Genomic DNA, 25,941 nt, shown 5'->3' on the forward strand with positions numbered 1-25,941 from the left:
GATAAATACATATTGATGTATACTTCAAGTAACAAAATAATGAAAGTAATTTTTAGTCAAGAAAAAAATGTTGTCTAATGGTCTCGAAGCCTAAAGTATATAGAATATGATGTTGGTGTATAAGCTTTAGATCCCTCCCATCAAAGTAATGCATTTTTAGTAACTGAGAACAAAAATATGCTTCTGTAATTTTTTAAGGTTTAAATGTGGGCTTCAAGCCATGTCCACTTTTATTGTTTGTTTGGGTTTGTTTTTTTTTAATATTCTAACTTTTTTGAAGAAAATAAAAATGTCTCTCCAGTCACTTACTGCTCTTTTTAGAGGTTTTAAAAATGTTTTCATCTTAAGGAAGCAGAATATAAGCAGAAAAAGCACATTTCCCCAGCAATAGCATGCAAGCAATTTATGACCAAAGTCCAAAGAGCACATTTTATCAATTTTTGTTCAAATTCTTTGTACCAGTTCAAATTATATGCATCAAAACAAATATGAAATTTATCTTAAAATCCTCTCAAGTGAGGTAGCCCAGCAACTCAGCACTGTACAAAGAGCGTATGTAATCATGTATTTAAAAACAAAAAACAAAAAGAATGAGAAGTAAAATATCAGAAACAGACTTGATTTCTAGTACTCTACCAATGTAAGTTTCAACATCAGGATCTGGATCTGAAGAAGCTTGAATTTCTCTGTGTACAAAATAGTGTTTTATCTTGTTAATTTGTATTAGAACATTCAGATTAGAATCACTTGTTTAAATAAAATATATTTATGATATTAGTCTTAGGTCCTCTTTTCCACCCACGTTTTTAGGAAAAGATTCTTTAATTATACATTCAATCAAAAATGCTCAATTTTGTAAAAGCTTCAACATTTTAGAGATACTAACTGAAATGACATCAGTAATAACTGTCTACATCATACCACAAAACCTTCCTACATGTTTTAAGACCATTAGATTTTGAGGCCTTAAAATGTTATTTGTTTTTATATTAGCAATAGCTTTCTTATTAATATGGGGGAAAAGTTACTGTAGGCTTAAGAGTAAAAATCTCAAAGCTATATGATTCATGACAACCAATGTCATGCAACAGCACAAGCAATATCCAAGCATGGTTACCAGTAAGCTAGGCACATGTATGCACATACATACTTTTGATACTACTGAAACATTATGCAGCCCCAAAATGTGTTTGTAGTTTATGCAGGTATACTGAAAGCTATTGTGCAATTCCTTATCTGATATATATCACCATACTGTGAATATACTCCAAACCATTGGGTTTTTTTTGTTGTGCTGTTTTGTTGTTGTGGTTTTGTTTTTTTTTTTAGATACCTCAATAGCTTTGATCAACCCATCTGCTTACTATTCACAATGACAGCTAGGTCACAAACCCAGCAGAGCTGCTGAATACAAAAAGCTGCTCAAGGTCTCTCCTCTGACTCAATGCTGCAATTTACAGTTGCAGCTTAGCAGTTTTGCGATAGGTCTGATCCTGTTGTTCATTTTCCCAGTACAGAGTTCCTGTAACATTACCTTCAGTTTTCCTCTCCAACTGTGAAAAAAGGTTCTTGGTCTTCTCTGTTTTTACTGATCACAACTTAGTTTAATCATTCTGTGCCTTGATTGAATTTTTCATTGCTTGTGCTATAAAATCACTAATTCTGCTTCACATGTCTTCAACATGTTGTTAGTTATCAAGCCTCCTACCATGGAAATACACTGGTAATTACTTTAATGCTAGTAATTCTCTTTTAAGAGATTCTATTTATGAGCCTGTCCTTTAATTTAAAAGTAAGAAATACTTAACTGTAACAAGGATTAAAAAAAGACTCTTGTGCTTAATGCTATTATGTTGCAATCCATCCACACAAAGTCCAAGACAATAAAAGAATCCAGTGACTACATCTTTTTTTGCCCCCTTTTTACAGACATTCATGTCTGAATGAAATTCAAAAAGATCTGAAAAATGCAGACATGATTTTCTCTTTCATCTACTAGATTTAAGAAGCAAGACTGCTGCCAATGTTTGGTGACCAACAATGCAGTAACGTTAACTTAACTCTGATATGGGACATTTTAAACACTTCAGTAGCATCCAGTCTTCTCATAAAAGAAAGGCCAAACACTGTATTTGTAATAATCATTCATTTTTCAGTCTGTGTAGGTTCAGGGAGAGAAGAAAATACATCACTGGCATGCTGTGATTAAAGGTGCCTGAAGTAAGATGCATTCAAACAACTGAGGCACTTTTGTTAAGCACTTCATTAGTAACTTCCTAAAATTAAGTAATTGCTGACTTTTCTAGAACGGAATTAAATTCAGGAATTATATTGTTTGAATCAAAAAGCTTCTACTATGTTCTTTTTTAATATATTGCATAACAGTAACACATTCTTACTGATACAGATGAAATCTGGAACTCAAAATCCTAAACAGGAGCAATAATGTTCTTTAGTTACATAGTAACATGACTTTATTGTATTATTATGCCATGATTTTGTTTTCAAAATATTTCATTGCTTTATTAATTGCTTTTAGATTTCCACTTTGACTTTGATACAGGCTTCTCCATGATATATAAACTATCAAAGCCTTTCCATGACAGAAGCTATTTCTACTGTAGATTTTTCTAACAGTCTATTTAAAATATCTTGCTTATTACGTTGGGGTTGTGTGGCGGTAGGGCCAAATGGGCGCAGCACAAACCCAGACAGGTCGTGGTATGTCTAGACACGGTCCCCCTTCCCCCCTCACTCCTCCAAGAATCTGGGGAAACACAGGAAAAGGACAAAAGAATAGGCACCAGTAAATCTGGTAAACAAAGGGACATAATCTCCATTTACAGGAGATGCTTCTCCTAGACTAGGCCTATGTCTTTGTCTTTTATGGTCACGGCCTGGCAAAATCCCATTTCATTGGCTGTTTGCTGGCTTCAGTTGCCCTACTGGCCCAAATTGAATCTCAGGCAACTGGTAAATACAGCCCAGATTGTATCTGCCTTGCCTTGCCTAAGATTTAGGAGAGAAGCCACGAGCCGTTCCCTGCAAGCCTGAGAAGCCAAGCCTTGCTTCCTTGCATTTGGAATCTGTGCTGTGCCTCAAGTTACCCAGAAAGATGCAAGTGCCTTTCGCAATAGCATGCCATAAAGCCCAGGAGCAGACAGAAGCGTCTTGCCGGGCAGAGGGACAAATCCTGGGTGAGCCAAGACTCCAGGAACCATCCCCTTGCAGTGGTAAGCCACTACCAGTGTAAGCACCCACTTTGCAAAACCCCAGGACAATCTGTGGATCCTGGGAAGAAGGTTCAAGGGCTGCCCGCCGTCATGCTGTGAAGCTAGACCAGCCATTGACCAAAAGCCTTACTGGCTAGCATATAGCAGCAACACCTCCCCTACTTGGGTGGAACTCAGTGAGTAGTTTATTGCCTCCTTTGTTTAATGGTTCTTGTTGAATCTCCCCCAGTGGTCGAGAGCCACATTGAGCCTGGGATTCTTTTTATCAGTTATTTTTCTGGTTTGCTTTAAAGCTGTTAAATATTGCCTAAATATTGTACATTCCCACTGTAAATATACATTCCAGCCATACACCAAACCTTATTAATAAGTGTTGGGCAAATTTCCGTATTAATAAAAAGTTATTAATATTTTTATTATATCATATTTGGCTTATTTATTCATAAATCATAACCATAACAGGTAGTTCATGAGAAGATGCCATCTCTTGTAAACAGAGTATTTTGTACAAGCTACAATAAGCTTTGACTGTGTAATGCAGATTAAAAAAAATGAACATTAAATGAAGATGACCGTGATAGACTAGAAGACTGAAAAGAGAAAGATGCATGCATTTTCCTGAACAGAAGCAGCAAGCCACTTCAGTGCAGCAACTTGGGCAAAGTTTAGGAAGCCAAAGCATGCAATAGTTCAAATGGACACATAAAGTCCATATAAAGTTTTGTGAAAAATACAAGAAGTGAAGTAACAACTGGCGCTTGCCTTTTAAAAAATCTGCAACACCACAATGTGAATTAGCATTAATTATTAAAGCAAACATACTCTGTGACCTAATGTTGCCACCTTTCAGGCCACACATGCCAATTTGAAACTTTGACTAAAACCAAAACCATGCTACTTTTCCATTAATATCTTAAAAGGAAAGGCTGAATTTTTTACTAAGTTTCATCTTTAAATAAATAAAACAAAAAAAAAATCAAAAAATCTTTGTCTACACCTGTCGTAATATTAAACAGATTCTACTTTATAGTTCAGTGAACACCTCATTTGTATCTACAGAAATTTCTTTTCAGCTAATACATGACACAGAAGATACCTTTCTGGGGAACAGCCACTGCTAAGAATGCTAATCAGGTACATTCATGATATGCAAGCAACAAAAAGGAACGAAGACTGGGAACCTTAAGTATCATAGATCTTTAGATCAGCTCTGAATGGGAAGCAGTAAAGGCAAATATATTTTCTCAGCAGCAACCCATGACACTGGAAGTTATTATACTTATTTCTTATTAGATTGTGGGTCAGCTTCAAATAAAGTCAAGTCAGTACTATGATAATTCAAAATACAAGAAGACATAAATTTGAGATATTCATTCCACACGGAAGCTCACTCATTCAGAGTTACCACATTCAATTGTTGGTTAATTTAATATTGCTGTTGGAAAAAACCTAGCAGCCATTCACACTGCTTACACTTACGTTATATTAACTTCTAACAGAACTGTAGGTGCAAATTAATCCATTTATTTTTCAGGTTTTTTTTCTTCCATACATAAGATAACATTCATGTAAAGGAGCTACCGCCAGATCAACCTTATTTGGAAATCGTGATGAAATAATAAATTATCACGACTTGGAATAGAGAACAGAAACTACTGCAAGGCAAGGAAAACAATTCAATAAAAATTAACTTTACAATATTTAGTTAGGTAATGTTTGTGTTTTACTTCTCCATTTGTTACTTCCTTGTTGTTATTCTAGTCAATCAAATGTCACTTTTGTAGTTCTGGAAGCTAACCTTAAATTATAAACATAAATATCCTACAGATGCTAAGGTTTTACCTCAGGGAATACTTTGTGTTCAGCATATTTAAAAGCCTACATTATAAATAAATACTGTATCTTCTACGCAGTAAAGAGTTCTGCTGATCTTTTGAACTTCTCCTACTGTGAACTGAGCAAAGAGATCTCCGCTCTGTTTTTGTACTAATGCAAATCAGTCCTGCCAAGTCTGAATGTCTCAATGCAACTCTCTGTTCCTGGTTTCAAGTTAAAAAAAAAAAAATCCAAAGAGTGAGGATTACAATTTTTTGTCTTTATGATTTTAACTGAGAAACTTCCACAAGCCTTGCCAAGAAAGCCTCTTACTCCAAAGACTATACCAACTAAAACTCCACAAATGTTTCATAACAACTGTTGAAAAGAGATGAAAGAAATTAAAACTGTCTACACAGGAAAAAGATCTACTATTATATAAGACTACTTCAAATAATCACACGTACCTGAGGGAGAGTTATGAGCTGACGCCAAAGACCGGGATTTTGAATCTGAAAGTCGAGAAATGCTATTGGCTCGAGTTCTAGCAGAAACTTTACTACTATCTCCTGCTGATGTTAACCTTGCACCACTTCTGATAATAGCTTCTGGGGTACGAGATGAGGCAGTGCTCCTAGTTATTGTTGCTTCAGAATCACTACGTGCTGATAAAGAGCCAAGTCGAGTCCTGCGAGGTTGAGCAAGTAAGTCTATTCTGGAAATACTTCTCCTCCCTGATGGAGGTTTTGATGTAGAACTTGTAGTGGACACTTCGGAAGCTACTGAAGCCTTATCGGCATCAGCAAGCTCGCTGTCAGAGGCTTCACCAAGCCGTGCCCTACGCAAGAGAGAAGTCCTTGTAGGACGAGGTCTTGGAAGAGTGGTAGATTTACTAGACTGCCCAAGTGCAACAGGAGAGGTTTTTGATTTAGCTGACTTTCCTTCAATCTTGGAATGTAGAAGTTCATCTGGTGAGGCAAAAGGAACTCTTCCATGTGATTTGCCAGAGTATGTTTCCTGGTCAGATGATAAGATATCAGAAATGGCAGAATGAGGTACACTAGATGTTTGGTCATCATCTGTCAAATCTACTGACGGTTGTCTCATTCTTCCACTGGATTGCACAGTTTTGCGAGCATCAGCTCTAGACCCACTATCTGAAGATCGACTTTTAGTTTTCTTTTCTGCCTTTTCTCTGGCACTTGCTGCAGAAGATTTTAAAACATCCTTTGAAGGGGAACCAGAGGAACATCTATCTTTATATAAAGTTGTAAAACTCTTCCGCTTCTGTGTGGATTTCCTTTCACTGTCACCTGTAACAAGACTGATTGTGCTGGCTGTATCTACATCTGATTCTGGTGATATGGAATTATCTCTGTTGTAGCTAGGAGTCTCAGGACCTTCATCAGTTTTATTTTCTTCACGCAATTTAGCTTCAAGGAATGCCATTACAGCTTCTGTGTCTTTTAAAATGAGTGTTGTGTCCAGACTGGAATCAGTGTCCATTGAATCACTTCTGTCACGTAACCTGTTTGCAGATGTTAAAGGGGCAGCAGGTCCACTTTGCTTATTAATGTGAGGAATAAGTTCTATAGGTATATTTGTGCTAGGCTTATCTATAGTAAAGCTACCTTGCCTCACTAATGTTTTTGAAGATTCCTTTTTTTCTCCTCCAGATGATTTAGGGATTTGTACTTTAACAGTTTCCTCGTTTTTCCTTCTTTTTCCTTCACTCTGCACTAACTTCATTTCTCCTTTATCTGTCACATGTCCAGGAGCTTTGTTTTGATTTTCCAAAGTTTTGGGTGACATAGCAATTTCCTCCCTACCTTTCTCAGTGTGGTTTGCAGCAAGTTTTGCAGAGGATAATTTTGTGGGTGTCCAGTGTCCTTGCTCCTTTCTCTCTTGTTGTTGAATTTTTGCTAAAGCTTGTTTCACTACAGAAGTTTCTTTGCCAGTTTCAACTCTCTCTTTACTAGAAGAGCTTGGAAAAGAAAAAACTTTGTCTCCAGTTGCTTTGGGTGAAAGACCATTCATTGTTCTGCTTGACTTAGCTATACATCTATTGTCAGCATCTGAGGCACAAGCTGGAGTTTCTTTCTCCTGAAGTTCAGTGTCTTGCTTTTCACCTATTTCTGATCTCTGATGAGATGTAGTTTTTGCTTTTGAGCTTTCATTCCCTTTCTCCTCTTTGGGAAGCTGTGGAAGTGTTCTCCTTTTTCGCTCACCTTGGCTGGTCATAGAAGCAGCTGAACCTGTGCTTCTAACAGAAATAGCAGACTCACTCATGTCTGTGTCTAAAAGTGAAAAAGAAAAAAATATCTGAGAAGTCATTCAAAGAGCATGGTAAATAGAAACATTAAATTCTTAGACCTGAGTAAGGTTAATAAAACAATGTAAAACAGAACTGAAAAAAGTCATTAGTCCATCACTGTTTTATGGCAGCATCAATTACATTTAGCCAAATATATGTTTAAAAACATTTAAGAAGCTCTTAAAAATTCTCAGTTGATGAAGATTGACCATTCCTATAAGCCATTTGAGGACATAATTCTCAAAATAACTTTCTAATTCTTTAACATGAGATGGACTTTCTCCAGTTTAGTCCATTACTGCTTGTCCTATTCCCATTAGGTAGCATTTCCTCTTTTCAGGAAAGAGGGGAAACATTCCTCTTATCACAGAGTGTAAACTATGTTGTTTCATTTCACTGTTTCAATACATTTTGTAATAAAAGCTGAACAGAATAGTATACTTTATAATGGATATCTCCTGATTAATGATATTATATATATAAAAAAGGCTGCAATGGAATTACTGCAATGAACCATTTCAGGTTGATTGGAGAGATGTGATCAGAATAGGAAGATCCATCTTTCAAAAGTATACTTAAAACTAGCATATTGCAGAAAAGGGAACAGGTAATTTCAGAAGCAGGGTAAGAATGCAAAGACAGAACATCCTATCCTCCTGCTAAGCTACAAACAGGCAAAATTTCTTCCTAAATGTGAACAATTTTGGCTATGATTGAACAAATACCTGTTTGTGTGGCATTTTGGGCTAATTACTACCTTGCTGATACTCTGTTTTTGGGAACATGAACACTTTGTGAACATTTGTGTCCTTGCAGAGCAACTATGGTAATTTTTCCTGCTTCATTGTGATCTCAGTATATACGTTCCATAGTTTGGGCTCGGATTGCTCTTTCATAAAAACGAAGTTTTCATAAATACAAGAATTTGAGCTACGTAAGATACATTCTCCCTGAAATAAAACCTTCAGACAGCTGTGTAAACTGGGACCATATATATGAACATCAAGTTTTTATGTGGTCACAGTAGGTTAAAATACACAGCAAATAAGATACACAGCAAATCACCGTTATATCAGCACATCATTAGAACAGGGAGTGGGAAAGAAAGTCTTACATTCTTTAGCAGAAGAAAGGTGTGGAGTTTTTCAGCACTGTCTTTGACTCCATACATGTTATGTGAAGTTTAGCTATTAAGATTTTTAAAGAAAACACAGGTCTCAAAGCCAGTAAGACAAGACTTTGTGATTTGTGTTTGGACATTGTATTTTCATTTCATCTTTGGTGCTTGAATGCCTTCCGCTTATTTGGAGTTATCTATACCTACCAAAGAAACTAAAATTTGGCCATAATAATATGGACAATTTAACCATTTGGGTTTTTTCCTCTTCTAATTTTTTTATATGTCATGTAGAACAACTAAATACCAGAAAAACCTGTCACTAGACTTTTATACTAGTCTAAGGACTTAAGAAGGTGGTGGGTGAAAAACCAAAGAATTTGGAAAAAGGCAGTTATCAGTTGAAAATGCATTGTTCTCAGATTAATTCTAACAGATATGGATTCTTAGAAATCCAAAGAAAGCCGGTGGCTATTACCAAAAAAAAAAAAAAAAAAAAGGTCAGAACACACATTATAGTAGTGAATGACACTTTTAGGGAAAAAAAAATACAAAAATTGTCCAAAACTATAGGAAAAAAAATTTACTTGCCATTTCCTAACAAGAGATTATCGGACATAATCTGTAAATGTTGAATTATCGTCAGAAGGGAGGTACACAGAAAAGCATTTCCACTTCTAAAACAGTTTCCCCCCTGATCTTTTAAACTTTGTATTAACACTGAAAATTTTAAATAAGAGTAAATGCTAGAATTGCATGAAAAAAACGTATCTCAAGTAATAGACTGATAAACAGTTATTTCTTGATCACTAAACAGCATTATCACTTTAAGAATATGAAGCACTGATGACATGCCTTCGTAGTTACCAGTCAATTCTGTAATGAAGAGCTATGTTAACTCCACCTCAATACACAAGTCTCAGCATAAAAATGACACTGTAATTCTGTGTTAAATTATCTCCTCTGAGATGAATTTGACAGGAAGAGCAGAGACATAGTAAAGTAAGGTAAGCAACTCTTTCACAGTTAAAAGTGTAGATCTTATAGTACAATAACATTTAAAATAAGAAATTTAGTAGAAATAAATTTAAAATAAAAAAAAATAACTAAGGATAGGCATAGTCTGAACATCTGGCACTCACAAGAAAACAAGAATGCTGTTCATTGCTGAAGAGGTTTTAATGGTTTTCAAATCACACAGGTTTTCTAGGTTTCCAAGATAAGGAAGTATGCTATGGTTCAGCTGAACTGAATAATGAATTCAAAGGTTGGACTGTTTAACAACCAATTCATTAAAGCCCAATTTGGGGTCAGAAATGACAAAGAGTAAGGAAAGAAACATACTATGCAGCCCAATCCAAACTGCATTCAAGAGAAAGTTTTTTTTAATATTAAATACTTTTTATATCTTCTGTTTTAATGACGTTCTATTTAATATTGGTACTCTCCCACCAAGCCAAACAACTCTGTTGCAGAGGTCATTTTATGCTGTTTCTTCCAAATGACAGGAAAGAATTTTTAGTAAAAATGAGGCACTAAAAGTAACAAAGCTGTTTATGTAGATACATAACCACTCTTTTGTCCCTCTCATAGGTTTCTTCAGCAGAAATTATGACAAGAACAGCTTTTAATACCATGTTCTAAAGGAGCAGGCACAGATGACTCCAGTCTGATATCACCTTGGTCGTGATGTGTGTGATTAGCAGCCAAACTGGCCCACTGTGATACCCAGCGTTTACTTCCAGCAGCAGTAGAACCTTCCTAAGGAAGATAAAGAAAAAAAAAAGGCAGAACAAAAATTACAACTATTTGATAAAAAGCAGATCTTCTTTCCAGGTATTTCCTGAATAGGTATATCAGATACTATTCTCCTGGAGGAAATTGAAAAGAGTTTATGTCAATAGATTTTTGAGTTACCAGCTCTAGAATGACAAAGAAATAAAACCTGCATAGTTACAGAATTAGTATAAACAGCATTTCCTAATGCATTCTTTTAAATATGAAAATCAGTATGAAATATTGCTAATATTGTGCTAATTCTAAACACAGGTTCTTTCAGTCCTCAGTTCAGAAGAGGAAGAAAAACAGGGTGTGTGTGGGTGAGTTCCAAAATTAAAAATGTGCTTCAGGAAGACCCTCTCTCCAGATGAAATAAGAGTATTTACTTCATTACAGAAAGATGACTTTAAGGACTAAAAGATAACTTATGATAGAAACAAAAGGAAAGGAAGATCAGGTGGTTTGGCCTAAACAAAGTAAAGAAGCAAAAGTTTTAAACCAACCAGGTAACAATGAAGTCCATGTAATTAATACCTGATTTGGTTTTTGTACCTGACCTAGAAAGGAGTTTGTTCTGTGACATGCCTCTTGAAACCATGTAAAACGCAAAAAACCAAAACAAACCAAAACCCACAAAAAAGCCAGCAACCAAAAAAACCCCACAACCAACCAACCAACAAAATCTTATGGTGTGTTATTATAGTATTTAAGGTTGTTTTTATAAAAAAGAATTCTAAATATAATGCAGTGTTATGTTTTATCAAATATATTGTAGCATTTCTCACTGATATCTGCAAAAAACACAGGCAATTGTTGATGCAGATATATGTGCACATACACATAGGCTATACATTAAACTATGTAAACTACTATAAATTTATTGGACTCAAAAGAAAAAGCACTGCCAATGACAGAAGTCATTGACTATAGTTCCAAAAAAGTGAGAAATCACAATTCAAGATCAAAAGAGATGGGATGGCCATGGAGAGACCAGTAACTATTGGAGGAGCTATCTGAAATGTTGGCTGAAGCTCTGCTGCCTGTTCACATCTTGGTATTTCTATTCAGAACACTGATCTTTGCATAATGCCTTCGCCACTCTGGAATTCAGTCGTTGACCAGGAACCAACTCTGTACATTTTATAAAATATATTTAGTAGAAACAGAATACTGGACAATGTCATCCAATGTATGATGACTTCTTTCAAATTAAAATTTACTTACAGATTTGAGAAGACTTGAATTTACGATCTTGAATTTCTCCTGATTAAATGAATGACCCTAATTAATGAAAACAAGTGCAACATCATGAATCCTTTTCAGAACACTATGAATGTAGTCAGAGATGTACCAAATCATTTGTTTGAACTATTATGCACATTTTCACATTGTGAAATACTTTCTTAGAATGAAAACATTCTAAAATTTGAGTCTAATAACAGAAAAGAAAGGCAATTCAACGTTTCCATTATTTATGGGCAGTTCTGAAAACAATGCAAGGAAAAGGGTGCCAGAAGGAGTATTACAAAAAACCCCATGCAAAAATGTGTAGCGTTTATGCATTAACAACTACTGCTGAAGCCTCCCTTTTCTTCTGTATCTCTAAACTTTTTCTCTATTTATTGACCATACCACTGAACGTCCATCTTTAAAGGAAAAATTACAGCCAAGACCAAATATGATCTATGTCCCAATTATCTTTGCTACAGAACACTCAAACTTACTCCTTGTGTACCACAACCAATTCTAGACACACAGATATATTAGAAATCTGAGTTCCACTTCACAACTTGCAGATTGGCTGTATTAAAGCAACATTTAAACACTGCCAAAAAATGTCTTCTCCGTAGCAGCAGATGTAAATTTGTTTTGCCAACTCTCTGTAAATACAAGGCTTTGAAAAGTAGCTTCTTCTAACAGTAGCTTAGGCACATCCCAAAGGTGAAAGGTGTATTAAATACACATTTAAAAATTTATTCAGTTATCCTAATCTTCCTTCTATAATCCACATCAATTTGCATCTTACAGGTAATCTTTCAGCTCTTCTTTTGAATACCAAAAGGAATTTCCCAGTCCTTCAGAAAAGCTGTGTTTTCATCAGAGATACCAGCCTTGTGACTTTGTGTTAAACATGCTTTACCTTTCGCTCATCACATACAAAAACTACATTGGAGTAAGAGATCTTCAGAAAATAATTTAAAAAAAAAAGTCAATGTGCTGTATTAAAAAGAAAAAAAAAAAGGCAAGCAGTCTTTTCAGTCGACTTGTAAGAACTATATTATGTCATCCTTTTGTTCACTGAAGTGCCACCTTGAAAGCAGCTCTTTTAGTCACTCTTCGCTCTATCTGCTTCAGAACCATATTCCTCCAGGGTTGATGAGTTTTTTTTTCATATTTCCATACTCAATCTTATTTACAGCCAATGTTTTCATTTATTCCTGGAACAACACTGACAGCTGTCTCAAATAGTTCTTTATGTCCTATTGCATTTTGCCGCTCTTACACTGTAATCTCCAGCAACCATGCCCATCTCCACTACTACTTTGCTAGACAAAAATGAATTGTATTAATTTGTTTGTGTAACGTAAATCTCCATTTCCTTAATAATCTGAGCAGACAGCTTTGTATCTCCTCTACTCTTGCATTCAACCTTAACCAAGAATGGTAATAATTATAGTGCTAGTATTTAAAAAACAATTTCATCAACACCTTCTACCTCTGAGACAACATTGCCCTTTTCTAACAACAATGCATTTTCCAGGGTATCCAAGAATCACATTTGTCCTTTCATAGCCATATGACATTGGTGACACAATCATCATGTGACGCAGTATAGCATCTAAATTCAGCCTTAATGGTTTGCTCAACAGCAGGACAGGAAATTAACGTAATTAGAGAAGGCAAACAAAAGGAAATATAGCCTCAAAATACACACAGCAGCTCTCCACTTCTAAGAAGCAATGTAGCAAGCATTTACATGAATGTAGTTATTCAGTATTCAGAATGTCAGCAGTATTATTTATCTTCAATGGGAAAGACATGAAATGGGCATTCAGAACAGGAACAGAAACATTGTAGTCAGTGTCACTGATGACTCTGCAAATGTAGAACCAGGTTTCTAACTGTTCTGCAGCCTCAACAAAAAGTTTTAAAAACACCCTGCCATATTTTTATTAACCAAGCTCACATAATAAGAATATAATAATAATAATAATAATAATAATAATAATAATAATGATGATGATGATGATGATGATAACACCACCACTATCTCTGTTCTCTGTCTCATGTAATTCTTTTTCTTAAATCACATGTACCTGGGTTGGGAAGTGGGTTGGCTTACAATACAGAAAATAAAAACACATGAATATTTTAAATGGACGGATGAAGAATGTTTACTGCTACTTGTAATGATTGAAAAGGCAAGAACCAGTGCATGCAGGCTCAGTTCAACTGTGCCAGACATTCACTCTGCATTTTATTTACTCTTACGACATATATAGAACTCTGAAGTTCCAAAGCTTGTCATATCAAAGGAACGACCAAGAAATTCTTTGTAAGAAAACCGGCTTTTAGGTTCTTCCCAAGTACATAATTAACAATACTTCACAAGCCTGGTAAAGTTAAGAAATTTAAGTCCTAAATAATCTTTCAACCTCCAAAATCCCTTTTTATAAGATCTTATTTCCAAAGCCATCTTTTCCATCTTTCTGAATTGACGTATCTTAAATTTTTATTAGTCTGCTTTTTCTATGTCAATCATGTTCTGAATTTACTTCAGTCAACTGTGATGGAGCAGCTAGGAACAACGTCCACTCACAATCTGAGCGGATTCAAGACTGGAACATTGAGTGACCCTTAAGTTACATGACTGCTTAGCCAAGATCTTAAGAAGGTTCATTAGATTATGTTCTGCAGCTCAGTAATGCAGTAAGTCTTCCAAAAATCACAAGCAGACAAGTCTGTATGTAATAGGAGATAAACACATACTTTACAAATTAAACGCATTTGCCTCTCCCTTTCCTAATGACAACATAAAATGAGTTTAAGTTTTGGTAATAAGACTTTAAATATTAGAACCTCCTGTCAATAGTTACCCTCATGATTGTTTTCTTATTATGATACTAGAAAACATACTTCTCTTTCTTTTAATTGTTTTCTTTGTTTCTTCTACATATGTATCAACCAGCTTCTGCTGTTAACTTTCTCTGGTAAACTTGATTACTCATCTTCACCTATCCATGACTCTTCTTACCCTAATGCTTGCTATACCCATGTTGCTTACGTAAGTTTTGCTCCTTTAGCTCCTCTTCCACCCCTATTATGCCTTGCAATTGTCTTGTAAATTGAGACTATGCCAAATAACTCATTCCTTTCCCAATATACAAAGACCTATTCAGCAAAGCATAGACAGTAATAAAAAAGCATAATTTTTTAAACTTCAATCTAAACAGAAGTGAGTATTATACCGTTGCCAAAAGGCTTCTTAAACCTGCCATATGGCTGTAGATGTCACCTCAGTGTTCTGAAGTAACCCTGTTATTTGCAAAATATAACACCTGGAAAGGTCAGGTACATTCATAATCATATATTCTTCTGCTGCTTTTGAAATTATAGAAAGAAAAAATATTAATACTTTTAATAACATTTAAAATTGTACAGCACAGGAGGCTGAATGTGGCAAAAGGCATTCATAAATCCATGCACAGAAGCGTGGTGACGAAGTTTGTTAAATTCTTCCACTGCATGCTCATGCTTTACGGCAGTAATTTACTTGGAAGTAGTAACCTTAGAGAAATCATTGAAAGAGATTTATCTAAATGCAGTAACATTCTCAGTATATCAAGACTGCCACAGTCGCTAATATGCAACCAAAACAAAGCACATCTGCTCTAGAAGAAACAAGATTCCTAGATACCAAACCAAATGTATTTGCACGGCAGGCACACGGAGTCGTACTTTAAGCTCTGGGTATGTTCCAGAAAATGTTCTCTTTATAAATTTTGTTAATTTACAAGATCACGCTTCAGAAACAGTTTGCCATGGAAAGTAGAATTAACGTGGTGTGCTTTGTTACCGTCACCAGATTAATTCTGCTCCAGTGTGAGCCCATTCTGTTTCGACCACACTTCAAGTTTGTGAATCCATGACGACTATTTCAGAATGTCTTGCAAGATCTCAATATGCAATACGATTAACATCTAGCTTGTGTGCATATTCTGAGCCATATAAAACTACAAGTATTTTTCGTTGCCTAATCTTGCACCAACTGATTAAATTATACTGCTTCTGAGCCGACTAATGAAAGTGACTTCTCATGAGTAGCATCTCACTTCAGAACTCAAACTGTGAACTCAAAAACCTGAAGTCCTCTGGCTTCAGAAAAAAAATCTGAAATGTATTGGTCACCAATTCTTTTTCTGCTGATTCTGTATCACACATTAAATGCATACATCTTACTGCTGAATTTTAATATAGCTACTTGCTTTGGGCTATAAAACACAATTAGTTTTTCCTCAGCCCTGCTGCATAACTTCAGAGAAGTGTATATTGTGCAAATGTTATGTTGCAAATATAAAGTTACATGGAAACTCCTGCTACATTTCCATTACAGTAGTGTTAGTGCACATAGAAATGTAGCAAAGTTTGAAACACCTTCACAATGTAATGTGCATGTCTCTGACAGAAAAGTTTTGATAATGCAATAATGGCCTAAGAAAAATAGAATACTTATAGATCTGAACCAATTTTTTCTAGGCAAGGTTTTGTTTGCTGTTTTACACTTACTGGTTACTTATTAGTGCTCTCTCTTATTGGAAGAAAAAAGATGACCATCAAAAATTAAATTCTACCTCTGTGTCAAGAAATCCAGTTGTACTCAGTGGTCTTTTTTCTTCCAGCACTATTGTAGTAGAATTTATAGCCCAATCTTTTACTAAATCTTTCTGGTTCTCGTTGATAACAGGCCTATTATAATCCTGGCTGTCATCCACTCCAAATACCTGAAAATGAAACAAACCATTACATACATTAACCCAATACCATCCCGATACAGTGTTTGATGTTAATGGATGGATGGTGGCATGCTGAATAGTGAGTTCATATAGGTTTTGTTGTATTATGCTTATCTGTCATCTTGATGAAATCTACAAACTAAATACAAGAAATATCTACAGCAATTTAAAGAGAGCAGAAATCTATATCAACACTGTGAAAAATCAGGGACAGCTAGTTGGAATGGTCAGATATGAAAAAAAATGACACTTTGATGAAAGAAACAAAAGGTAAAGGCAAAATCATTACAAAAAACATTTTACAGCCCCATTTCTCAAGGAAAAAATATATCTGGAACCACCAAGTTATCAGATTTTTGCTATTATCTAGTAAAAACAGGAAACACAAATACTTACACCTGCTACTAATATGTTTATGGAACTGTATCTCTAAAACAAAATTTCAGTTTTTAATTTGATAGGAACTTATCAAGTGTTAGAAACCCACTACGTATCAAAAACCATGTAATGGAGGCTCATCTCATTCAAAATATGACCTGCCATAGTTCTTCCAGTACCATTTATATTAATCCGTTCTGCTTGTGACAGAATAATTTTCCCATGACATTTAAAAAAAAAATAATGTATTCAGAGAAAAATACTAGAAAAATGTTACTACCAAGGCAATTTAGTAATAGTCTTAAGCAGGAGAGGCAGCATATCATCTGTCAAGGTTCTTATGAGTCACAGATACTAAGGAATATGAATTGCTTTCAGAATTTATGTACGCTTCAAAGATATTTTATGGAAAATTTTGGAAACCTAATTTGTAAAATTTATGAATCTATGCCTAAGAAATAAATTCACTAATTTACTACTTAGAATCTCCACATTAAAAAAACCCATACACGATAAAAATGGAAAAATCACACATAACATTGGCTGCTAAAAAAAAAAAAAAACAACTTTGTCTTAAGAGAAAGACAAAGAAAACAAAGACATTACCTTCACCGATGTTATCCTCCTGTAAAAAATACTGCTAGTGCAAAATAGAGAAAGAAATACAGAATTATTTTTACCGTTTTCTAATTCCGTTTTGCACTGCAAAGCTAGAGAGACCTGGTTTACTAAAATTCTGAACAAGGTTAGTGCATTTAAAATGGATTCTCCACTAGGTGGCCACAGATCACAATGGTTTTTAGCATCTGAGACACAGCTGAAGAGGTGGTGGTGGGAGAACCAAAACAACCAACTGGGCACTATGTAATTCTAAATGCCCAGAAAGATGTTGCTATAGCATTTACACATTTGTAACTGAGGAAGCTTTTTCAAATGCGTAGGGCTGGAATTTTTCTCTTGTGAGAAAAGCCTGTTTTCTGCAATTCTAAGATTCAGACAACACTCCCCAGTTTTCAATGAATACATAAATTATGTCTAGCTACATTCTTGCACAAGTTTCGTAACGGTATTCATCAGTATTCCTTTTATTTAAAAGATATATGATATAACTTAAGTTTCCTGTTTAATGATAGTTTTGATTAGTGGTGCTCTAGCTGGTTTTGAAGATATAAACCAGCTATCACCCATTGTCTCCTTTCTTTGAATATATTGCTGTCACCATCATAGATCGTAGGATGTCAGGGGCTGGAAGGGACCTTCGAAGATCATCGACCCCACCCCCCCTGCCAGAGCAGGACCACGGAATCTAGTGCAGATTGCACAGGAATGCATCCAGATGGCTCTTGAAAGTCTCCAGAGAAGGAGACTCCACAACCTCTCTGGGCAGCCTGTTCCAGTTCTTCCTCATGTTGAGGTGGAACCTCCTGTGCTATAATTTATATCCATTGCCCCTTGTCCTATCACAGAATGCAACTGAGAAGACACTTGACACTCAGCCCTGCACTTTCTTACTTATGGCTCCAATTTTACACATTTTTTTAAACTAAATTCTGATTTTATTTCAAAAGCACCCGAAAGAAAGCAGGAATTCAATGCTTCCATATTTAATCAGGACTACAGGAGTAAATTGATGCCTGTAAATTGCTTTACATTGTCTAGTGGCACATTCATTTACCGTGTCAAATTCTTTTTATCACAGACAATAGCACCTAAGGCTTAATTTCTTTCAGTCTTATCTTTTCCAATACTGAAGTCCTATTTGAGCGAATCTTGTTATTCTTCTTTATGATTGAAATTATTGTGAGGATCTTATAGGCCAGGAAAGCAGATATTAATACTGTTTTTTAAACAGATGCCATTTAAAAATGAAATTACCAGAGAAGATATTTCCAAGCTAACAGCTTCCCACAAGGAATCATTCTGGAACGTTTAAAGTTTCCTGCCCTGGTCTGTCCTATTATTGTTTATTTTTTATGAAATTACATTTTAGCAGAAAGACCAGATTATTACATCCTGAATGATTCATTTCATAAAGTTAAAACCAAAACAAAACATCCAGGACATTAATGTTCATACAATCCCTGAAACCTGACTGACAGGGAAAAACCTAGGTACTGCACTGAAGTGCACCACTACAAGGGCTTCCTGTGGTCTCTCTGCCCACAACTACAGTCATGGAACTGTCAGAAATATTGTCTAAATTGTGGTGATAGTATTTAAAAATAACCATTGCTATGAAGCATGGAACAATTTCTGTCACAAATCAGCACATTTTGAACGGCAAGGGAACAACAACAAAGTGTAGAAAGTCAAGCCCTACATATGAAATGTAGTCAACATAAGTTTACCAACCAGCTAGCTGACCTTTTAAGCAAACGTATTAAGAGGTGATAATCAAACTGCGTACAGTTTTGGTCTCTCCAATACACTAACTGTTAGACACTGGAAGGAGCTCTGCAGGGGACACCAAGACAGTCAAGGCTGAAGCACGTTCCCTGTAGGGAGGAGTTTGAGGAAGCTCTATTTGATCAGTTTGGCAAACACTTTAGGGGTGTTTAACAGCAGCCCCCAATACCTGTGGGAGTGTATCAAGACGACAGCCAGACTCTTCACAGCGGCGCATGGTCAGAGGACAATAAAGGTTTAGACAGGATATAAAGTAAAGCTTTTTCACTCTGGGAACAGCCTAGCACAGTTGTCTAGTCTCTTGTCATTGAAGGGTGTTAAGACGCAGATGGATAAAGTTCAGGGCAATTTGTTTGACCTCAAAGCTACCCCTGCTTTGAAGAGGAAGATGGACAAGAGACCTCCTAAGGTCCTCTCCAGCTAATGTGATCTTATTCTAGGATCACTGTTAATGAGGATTGTAACTTCTCACCTGCTAGCTCAAAGAGTCAGTCTTGAGAAAGCCCCAAGGAAAATAGAAAATTTCTCAACTGCAGAACTGCTAACACTATGGTTGACATATAATGAAGTCTCCTAAATCAGCATGGAAAAGGGAGCTCCTCACACACTCTTTTCAATTTCAAAGCAATAAATGGTACGCTCCCCAAAGACACCCCTGTGATAAGCCATTTACACTCTAGTTCCACCAGTAAAACAAAGGGACAAAACAAGAGGCTGAAAATATAGCAACTCCCAAAGCATGATGCTGTTACTCACTGGAATGCAAACTCAGCTTGTAAAGTACACACATGAAGTACAAAATAACTGATGGCAAAAAACCCTGCACCTTGATATACATACTGATAAACTCCATCACTTTATCTCAGTGAGGGTTTTTCTAGTATTGTAACTACATAAATCCATATTTTTTTAAATTCTTTATCCCAATACACAGTATATTGCTAAACTGGTTGTTAAAATGAGAGTTACTCATCAGATAGAAAAGACAAAAGGCAAACATTTTCTTCCCACCTTTGAGAAAGCGTGGTGAGTCAGATTACAGTGCCTAAATTCACTTTGTGTTTAGCTACTGCCTGAACTGTGCTTAACTGTATTGCTTCTGAGAAATCTGATTTTAATAGTTTTTGCTTGGTTTTGGCAGTTATCCTAGCCATCCCAGGCAAACAGACTGTGATCTCTGCAGGGCATATCTCATGAATAGCCATGGATTTTCATAGGAGCTGTTCATGCCATGTTAACTATATACTGAAGATAGAGAATCAGATGCAAGATGCTCTGGTATAAAAAAAGCTACATAAACAAATGAAAAGAAGCAACAGGCCAAGTCTAGTAACTTCATCTTACCAGATGCCAGTTACATATTTACATGCATGCATATTTTGTACCTATTTGCTACAGTGAATAAATCATTTTCTGTAGAATTCCAAATTTAGAAAGAAACATTATGTTTAGAGATTTTAAGGTTCCTCCTTACAAAATAAAGAGAGAGGATTAGAAAAAGCTTCTGAACTGTTGACAAAAGTTATACACTCAGAAATTTGATAGGCTTCAACTGTTCTAGTGCTTTTTCAGCATTGCATTCCTGACGTACAGTCATTTTGCAACAAAGACACTATGAGGGGTTAAAAGGCATTCCTTATTAAACTGTTGAACTGAACAAAAGCAATTCAAGTCAGAGGGTACGAAAAGACAGAAAACCTGAAAGAAATTTTCTGAAAATACACTTATCTGTCTTGGTTCCTTAAACAGTCAGGGAAACATGCTGATATTCCGCCCCCTTCCCTGCCCCCTTAACCTACTTCCTCTTCACGGACATTTTTCAGGTAGTTTGTCATTTGTAACACTGCCAAACTGTGCCAAGAAAGAGCTCCATAACATGGAAGACAACAATAGGAGTTACATATATATTAAGTATTGTAGTGAAGAAACATTTCCTCCTACTACTCCATTTGCACTACAAATACAAGTTTTGGCATGAATATAGTTTTAGTCCGGAACATGTGTTTTCTAATAAACTTTAAAGATCTTAAAAATACTGTTGGATTTGGCATATTGGCAATCCATATAGCCACGTTTCAAAAACCAATCCCTGCTGAGCACTGCACACTGTTTACACGTGATGGAAAAAAACTGAAGTAGTCTGTACTTCTCACAGAAGTAGACCTATATCCAACCTTAACAGTGAAACAAAATACCTACTTAGGGTTTTTTCAAAAGTACACAGTCCTTGAAAAACACATTAGCCAGTAACATAATATGGTATGAAGAGACACACCTTGGGAACAAAAAGAGTAAGGAGACTTAACTTTATTACTGCTTTTCAGATTACATTCCCATTTGGATACATATTAAAAAAAAAAAAAAAGTCAAACCAAACTGAAATTTCAGTATCATGGGCAAAAAGATGTAGAAAATGAAAATGGAAAATTTGCTGTCTGTAGGAACATCAGCACAGCTTTCCCTCCTAAACTGTTATTCCAAATTTGTAAAAAGGAAAACAGAACTTCACTTATATCAATAGAATAACTTATGCATACTCTTCTGATAGCTGATAATCAAATAAAATTAAAGATGATAGCATCCACATTTAAAACAAGGTCATTACTACTGAGGCATTTGTATCCACATAAGCAAAGACTTCAAAACAGCATCCTTTATCAATTTAAAAATAAATAATCTAAGCATGATTTAAAATACAAACCTTATTTTGGAATTAAATAGAACTTTATTTAAGCCCAGCATTTCCATATGTATATGATTTGCTGTAACGTTCCCTGGCTTAGCTATGCTGATGAGAAGTGAAACAAACATAGAGCCTCTGCTCTGTTCCTTCTATTGTCATGCATACATAGCGGAGTTTAACGCTGCTGTAGAATCATAGAATGGATTGGGGTGGAAGGGACCCTCTTGTTCAACCCCCCCACCAGCAAGCAAGGACATCTTTAACTGGATCAGGTTGTTCAGGGCCCCATCAAGTCTGACCTTGAATGTCTCAGGGGATAAGGCCTCCACACCACATCTCAGGGCAACCTGTTTCAGTATTTCACTATCCTCATTGTAATGAATTTCTTCCTTATGTCCAAGCTAAATCCACCCTTCTCTAGTATAAAACCATTGCCTCCTCATCCTATTGTTACATGTCCTTGCTAACAGTTCCTCCCCAGCTTTCCTGTAGGTCCCCTTCAGATACTGAAATGCTGCTATCAGGTCTCCCTGAAGCCTTCTCTTCTCCAGGACAAACTCTTCTTTCAACTTGTCTTCATAGGAGAAGTGCTCTGATCATCTTCATGGCCTTCCTCTGGATCTGCTCCAGTGGACACAGTACTCCAGGTGAGGTCTCACCAGAGCAGAATGGCACAATCATTTTTCTTGGCCTGCTGGCCCTGCTTCTTTTGATGCAGCACAGGACAATTTGCCATCTGGGCTGCAAGTACACATTGCTGGCTCACATCCAGCTTCTCATCCACCAGAAACCCAAGTGCTCTTCTGCAGGGCTGCTCTTCATCTCATCATGCCCCAGTCTGTATTAGTACAGAGAACTGCTCTGACTCAGGTGCAGGACCTTGCACTTCGCCTTATTAAACATCATGAAGTTCTCCTGAGCCCACTTCTCCAGCCTGTTTAGGTCTCTCTGGATGGCATTCTGTCCCTCAGTCATGTCAACAGAGCCAGCATACTTGCTAAAGGTGCAGTGAATCTTGCTGTCTCTGTCATTGATGAAGATACTGAACAACACTGGTCCCAGTATGGACCTCTGAGGGTCACCACTTGTCATCCATCTCCATCTGGACATCAAGCAGTTGACCACTACCCTTTGTATGTGACCATCCAGGCAACTGCTTATCCACTGAACAGTCTACCCATTAAATCCATCCCTCTTCAGCTTAGAGAGGAGGATGTTGTGGAGGACTTCAGGCTTTACAGAAGTCCAGATAGGTGACATCTGTTGGTTTTCTTTTATCCACCAATTTAGTCACACCATTGTAGAAAGTCAGTAGGTTAGTGAGGCAGGACTTGCCCTTGGTGAAGCCACACTGGCCGTCTCAAATCACTTCAAGGAAGATCTGTTCCGTCATCTTCCATGGCACAGAGGTGAGACAGACAGACTGGCAATTTCCATGGTCCTCTTTTACAGGTGTCATGTTTCTTCTGGTCACAAGGGACTTCACCTGATTGCCAGAATTTTACAAATATCATGGAGAGTGGCTTTGCAACTACATCAGCCAATTCCCTCAGGACTCGGGGATGTACCTCATTAGCTCTGAGATTTATTTATATTCAGGTTCCTCAGGTAGCCCCAAGCCTGATCTCTCCTTAGCAGAAGGGACTTCACCCACCTCGTCCTCACCTAGCAGTCCCTCAGCTCAGGAGTGGGGAGGAGTGAGGTTGCTTGTGATTAAGTATATAGTAAGTTATACAAAGTATTTCTGTTCAGTAGCACCATGAAATGAAATTGGCTGAAGAATAACAATTAAAAACCCCTACACAAAATAAACAAAAAAAGGACTCTCCCCAAGAAAACTGAAGAGCTTGCAAACAACTCACTGAGTGGCTTTTTATTTACTGCCATAGCCTCAAAATGTTTCATATTCCAAACACATTGACAACTATTTGCACATTTATTTATTAAAACTTGCAGCTGGCAGTAGTTTGCTTTATTGAAGAAAGGAAATTCCTTAGCCTGATAATTTTCAGTCTTTTTGTATCAAGAGGAAGACAAACTGCAGAAACATAATTTTGAATTCTTTCATCCACTAATGGACTTACCTAGGAATATATTTTTTTAACCTGATACGACTGCTGAAAAAGTTCTAGATATACAAAATCAATCCTTAAATAATCGTATAACAAAGTGATGAATTTCCTGTTAAATTTGCCACAAAACTCCCTAAAAATCTTCCTCAAGATCCAGTTAAATCAAAAGATTAAATGTGCTTCTCTTACCCCTATCCTCTTGTTGAATCCCTAGAATTATTTGCAGTTTTTTAACTGCAAATATGGTTTGTGTTGTTATTTATATTGTTATCAAGAAGCAAGTTATTTGGTCAGGGTAAGATTCCTAGGCCTAGTGAAACATAAACCTATATTCAGACTAGGAAAATGACATTGATATCACATAAGCATTTTTTAAAAATCAAAGGATTCTTCAGCGTATTGGTTTTAACAGACACTGAAATTGAAGTTGCTGTTATTGAAGACAGTTTTTTTTGTGAGTATAGAGAACATTTATAAACTATTTCTACATGAAAATTCAGATAGAACCAATTTATATACTGAAAAACATAGAGACAACAAGATTTTAAGAACAGGGACATAAAAAGTCAAATCTAAGAATTCTCACAAAAATACCAGCTAACTGAATTAGCTAGTATTCCTACAGTACTTAAGTCTTGTGAAAACATATTTAAACTACTGAACTAAATGAACAGTTGTATCAAAAACAAATTTTAGCCAAATGCCTGCTGCTGCTTTTATAATATTCTCATAATTATAGATTGGGTTAAAATCTTGGTTTATTGTGGTATTTTTCATTACTAGAACTGAAGTGGTAGACTCTTGTCCACACATCACATATTACTATCAGTACAAATTTTAAGTTTCTCACCTTGTCAATCATTTTGCGGGCTTCCATTTCTTCAGAATTGGGATTTTCCAACTCAATAGTGTAAGTACCTTTGTCACTCTGGTCATCCTCATTGTCCTTTTCAGTAGTAGAAGTCGTATGTTGGGTTTTCAACTTTTTGTCCATCTCCTGGTTTTGAGTAGGCCTATGGCCAAGGCTTCCTGAACTCCTTAACAATGCAGCTTGTAAGACAGGTAATGCAGCAGAAGGTTCTTCTGATTTCTGCTTTAGAAGTTTTGCATGAACACCATGTACTGCTCTGTGATGGGATGAGCTAGCTTGCACAGACGAAGGGGCTGCTTTCTCTCCTGACGTAGGTTTCACTCTTTCAGCTCGCACATGAGGTGTTGGAGATGGAGATTCTGTGCACAGAGCTGCTACATTCTGAGAAAAAGAGTAAGAACGTCTCTTTCGAGGATGGTCTTCATCAAAAAATTCAATCATAAATGCAGTCTGACTCAAACCAGCTTGCTCTTGCTGCTTTTCTGTACAATGTGACTGGTGTGACTTTTTCAGCTCTGTATGATGATGCCTCAAGTGTTCTTCAAGTGCTGCCCGCTTACTGTAATGCCGGTGTGCACCAGCATTTTCTGAATCACTTTGTGTACCATCATCATGCTTATTTCCTACAAGAAAAGAAAAATTTACAGCACAATGAAACAACATACAAAAAAACCAACTCAAACAAATAACAAAGAAATGGATAAACTAAGAAAGAAAGAATTTCAAGTTTATTTTTTGTTTAGATGCCAACAGTTTTCAGTTCCTGGCTCTGCAAATTTTGTACAGCTCTTGGTAATGCAATCAATTTACTACAAGTCAATAAAACACTTTATAATCTGATCAGTAACAGCAGTGCATTTGAATTGCCCTTTTCATCAATATTCTCATCTGTGAATACTTATCAGAAACTTCAAAAAGCCAGTATTTTACCAGCAGAACTAGAGTATGTTTCTGATTTATATGAATTCTATTACACAGCTAGTTGATTACAAATGATTACTAAAATACTCTAGGCAGGTTAAAGAGGGAAAAACAATACCCTAAAACAGCCTTTCTGGTAACTGAAAATACCCATTGAGAACCACAGTTTGTATTGTTGGATTCCTCGCATTTACAAGAGTTTATAATGAAAAATCTCTACTGAGAATCAAAATGAATTCTTTATTACTCTTTCCAAGAAGTACAATTTTTTCCATCATTCACTCCCCTCAGCATCTGATATATGCATGTAAAATGGTTGTTATTACTTATTCAGTCCA

At 36.2% G+C, this 25,941-nt stretch overlaps 1 protein-coding gene across 3 annotated transcripts in view; it reads right to left on the bottom strand.

Annotated features, from left to right (window-relative positions):
* The window catches only part of CEP170 (centrosomal protein 170), a 61,296-nt gene that overhangs the window by 14,953 nt on the left and 20,402 nt on the right, over positions 1-25,941 (bottom strand). For 2 of the 3 annotated variants that reach the window (XM_054392742.1, XM_054392734.1), the window contains exons 8-12: positions 25,144-25,305; positions 24,467-24,468; positions 16,111-16,260; positions 10,114-10,240; positions 5,516-7,345 (exon numbers count right to left, since the gene is read on the bottom strand). In XM_054392742.1, the coding sequence (XP_054248717.1) occupies positions 5,516-7,345; positions 10,114-10,240; positions 16,111-16,260; positions 24,467-24,468; positions 25,144-25,305 (2,271 nt within the window). Of the gene's footprint in view, positions 1-5,515; positions 7,346-10,113; positions 10,241-16,110; positions 16,261-24,466; positions 24,469-24,661; positions 24,958-25,137; positions 25,306-25,941 lie in introns of all 3 variants that reach the window. The other variant, XM_054392725.1, reaches the window with a different exon arrangement.

The sequence above is a fragment of the Indicator indicator genome, chromosome 2, assembly GCF_027791375.1.
Source record: "Indicator indicator isolate 239-I01 chromosome 2, UM_Iind_1.1, whole genome shotgun sequence".
In the NCBI taxonomy this organism is placed as follows: domain Eukaryota; kingdom Metazoa; phylum Chordata; class Aves; order Piciformes; family Indicatoridae; genus Indicator; species Indicator indicator.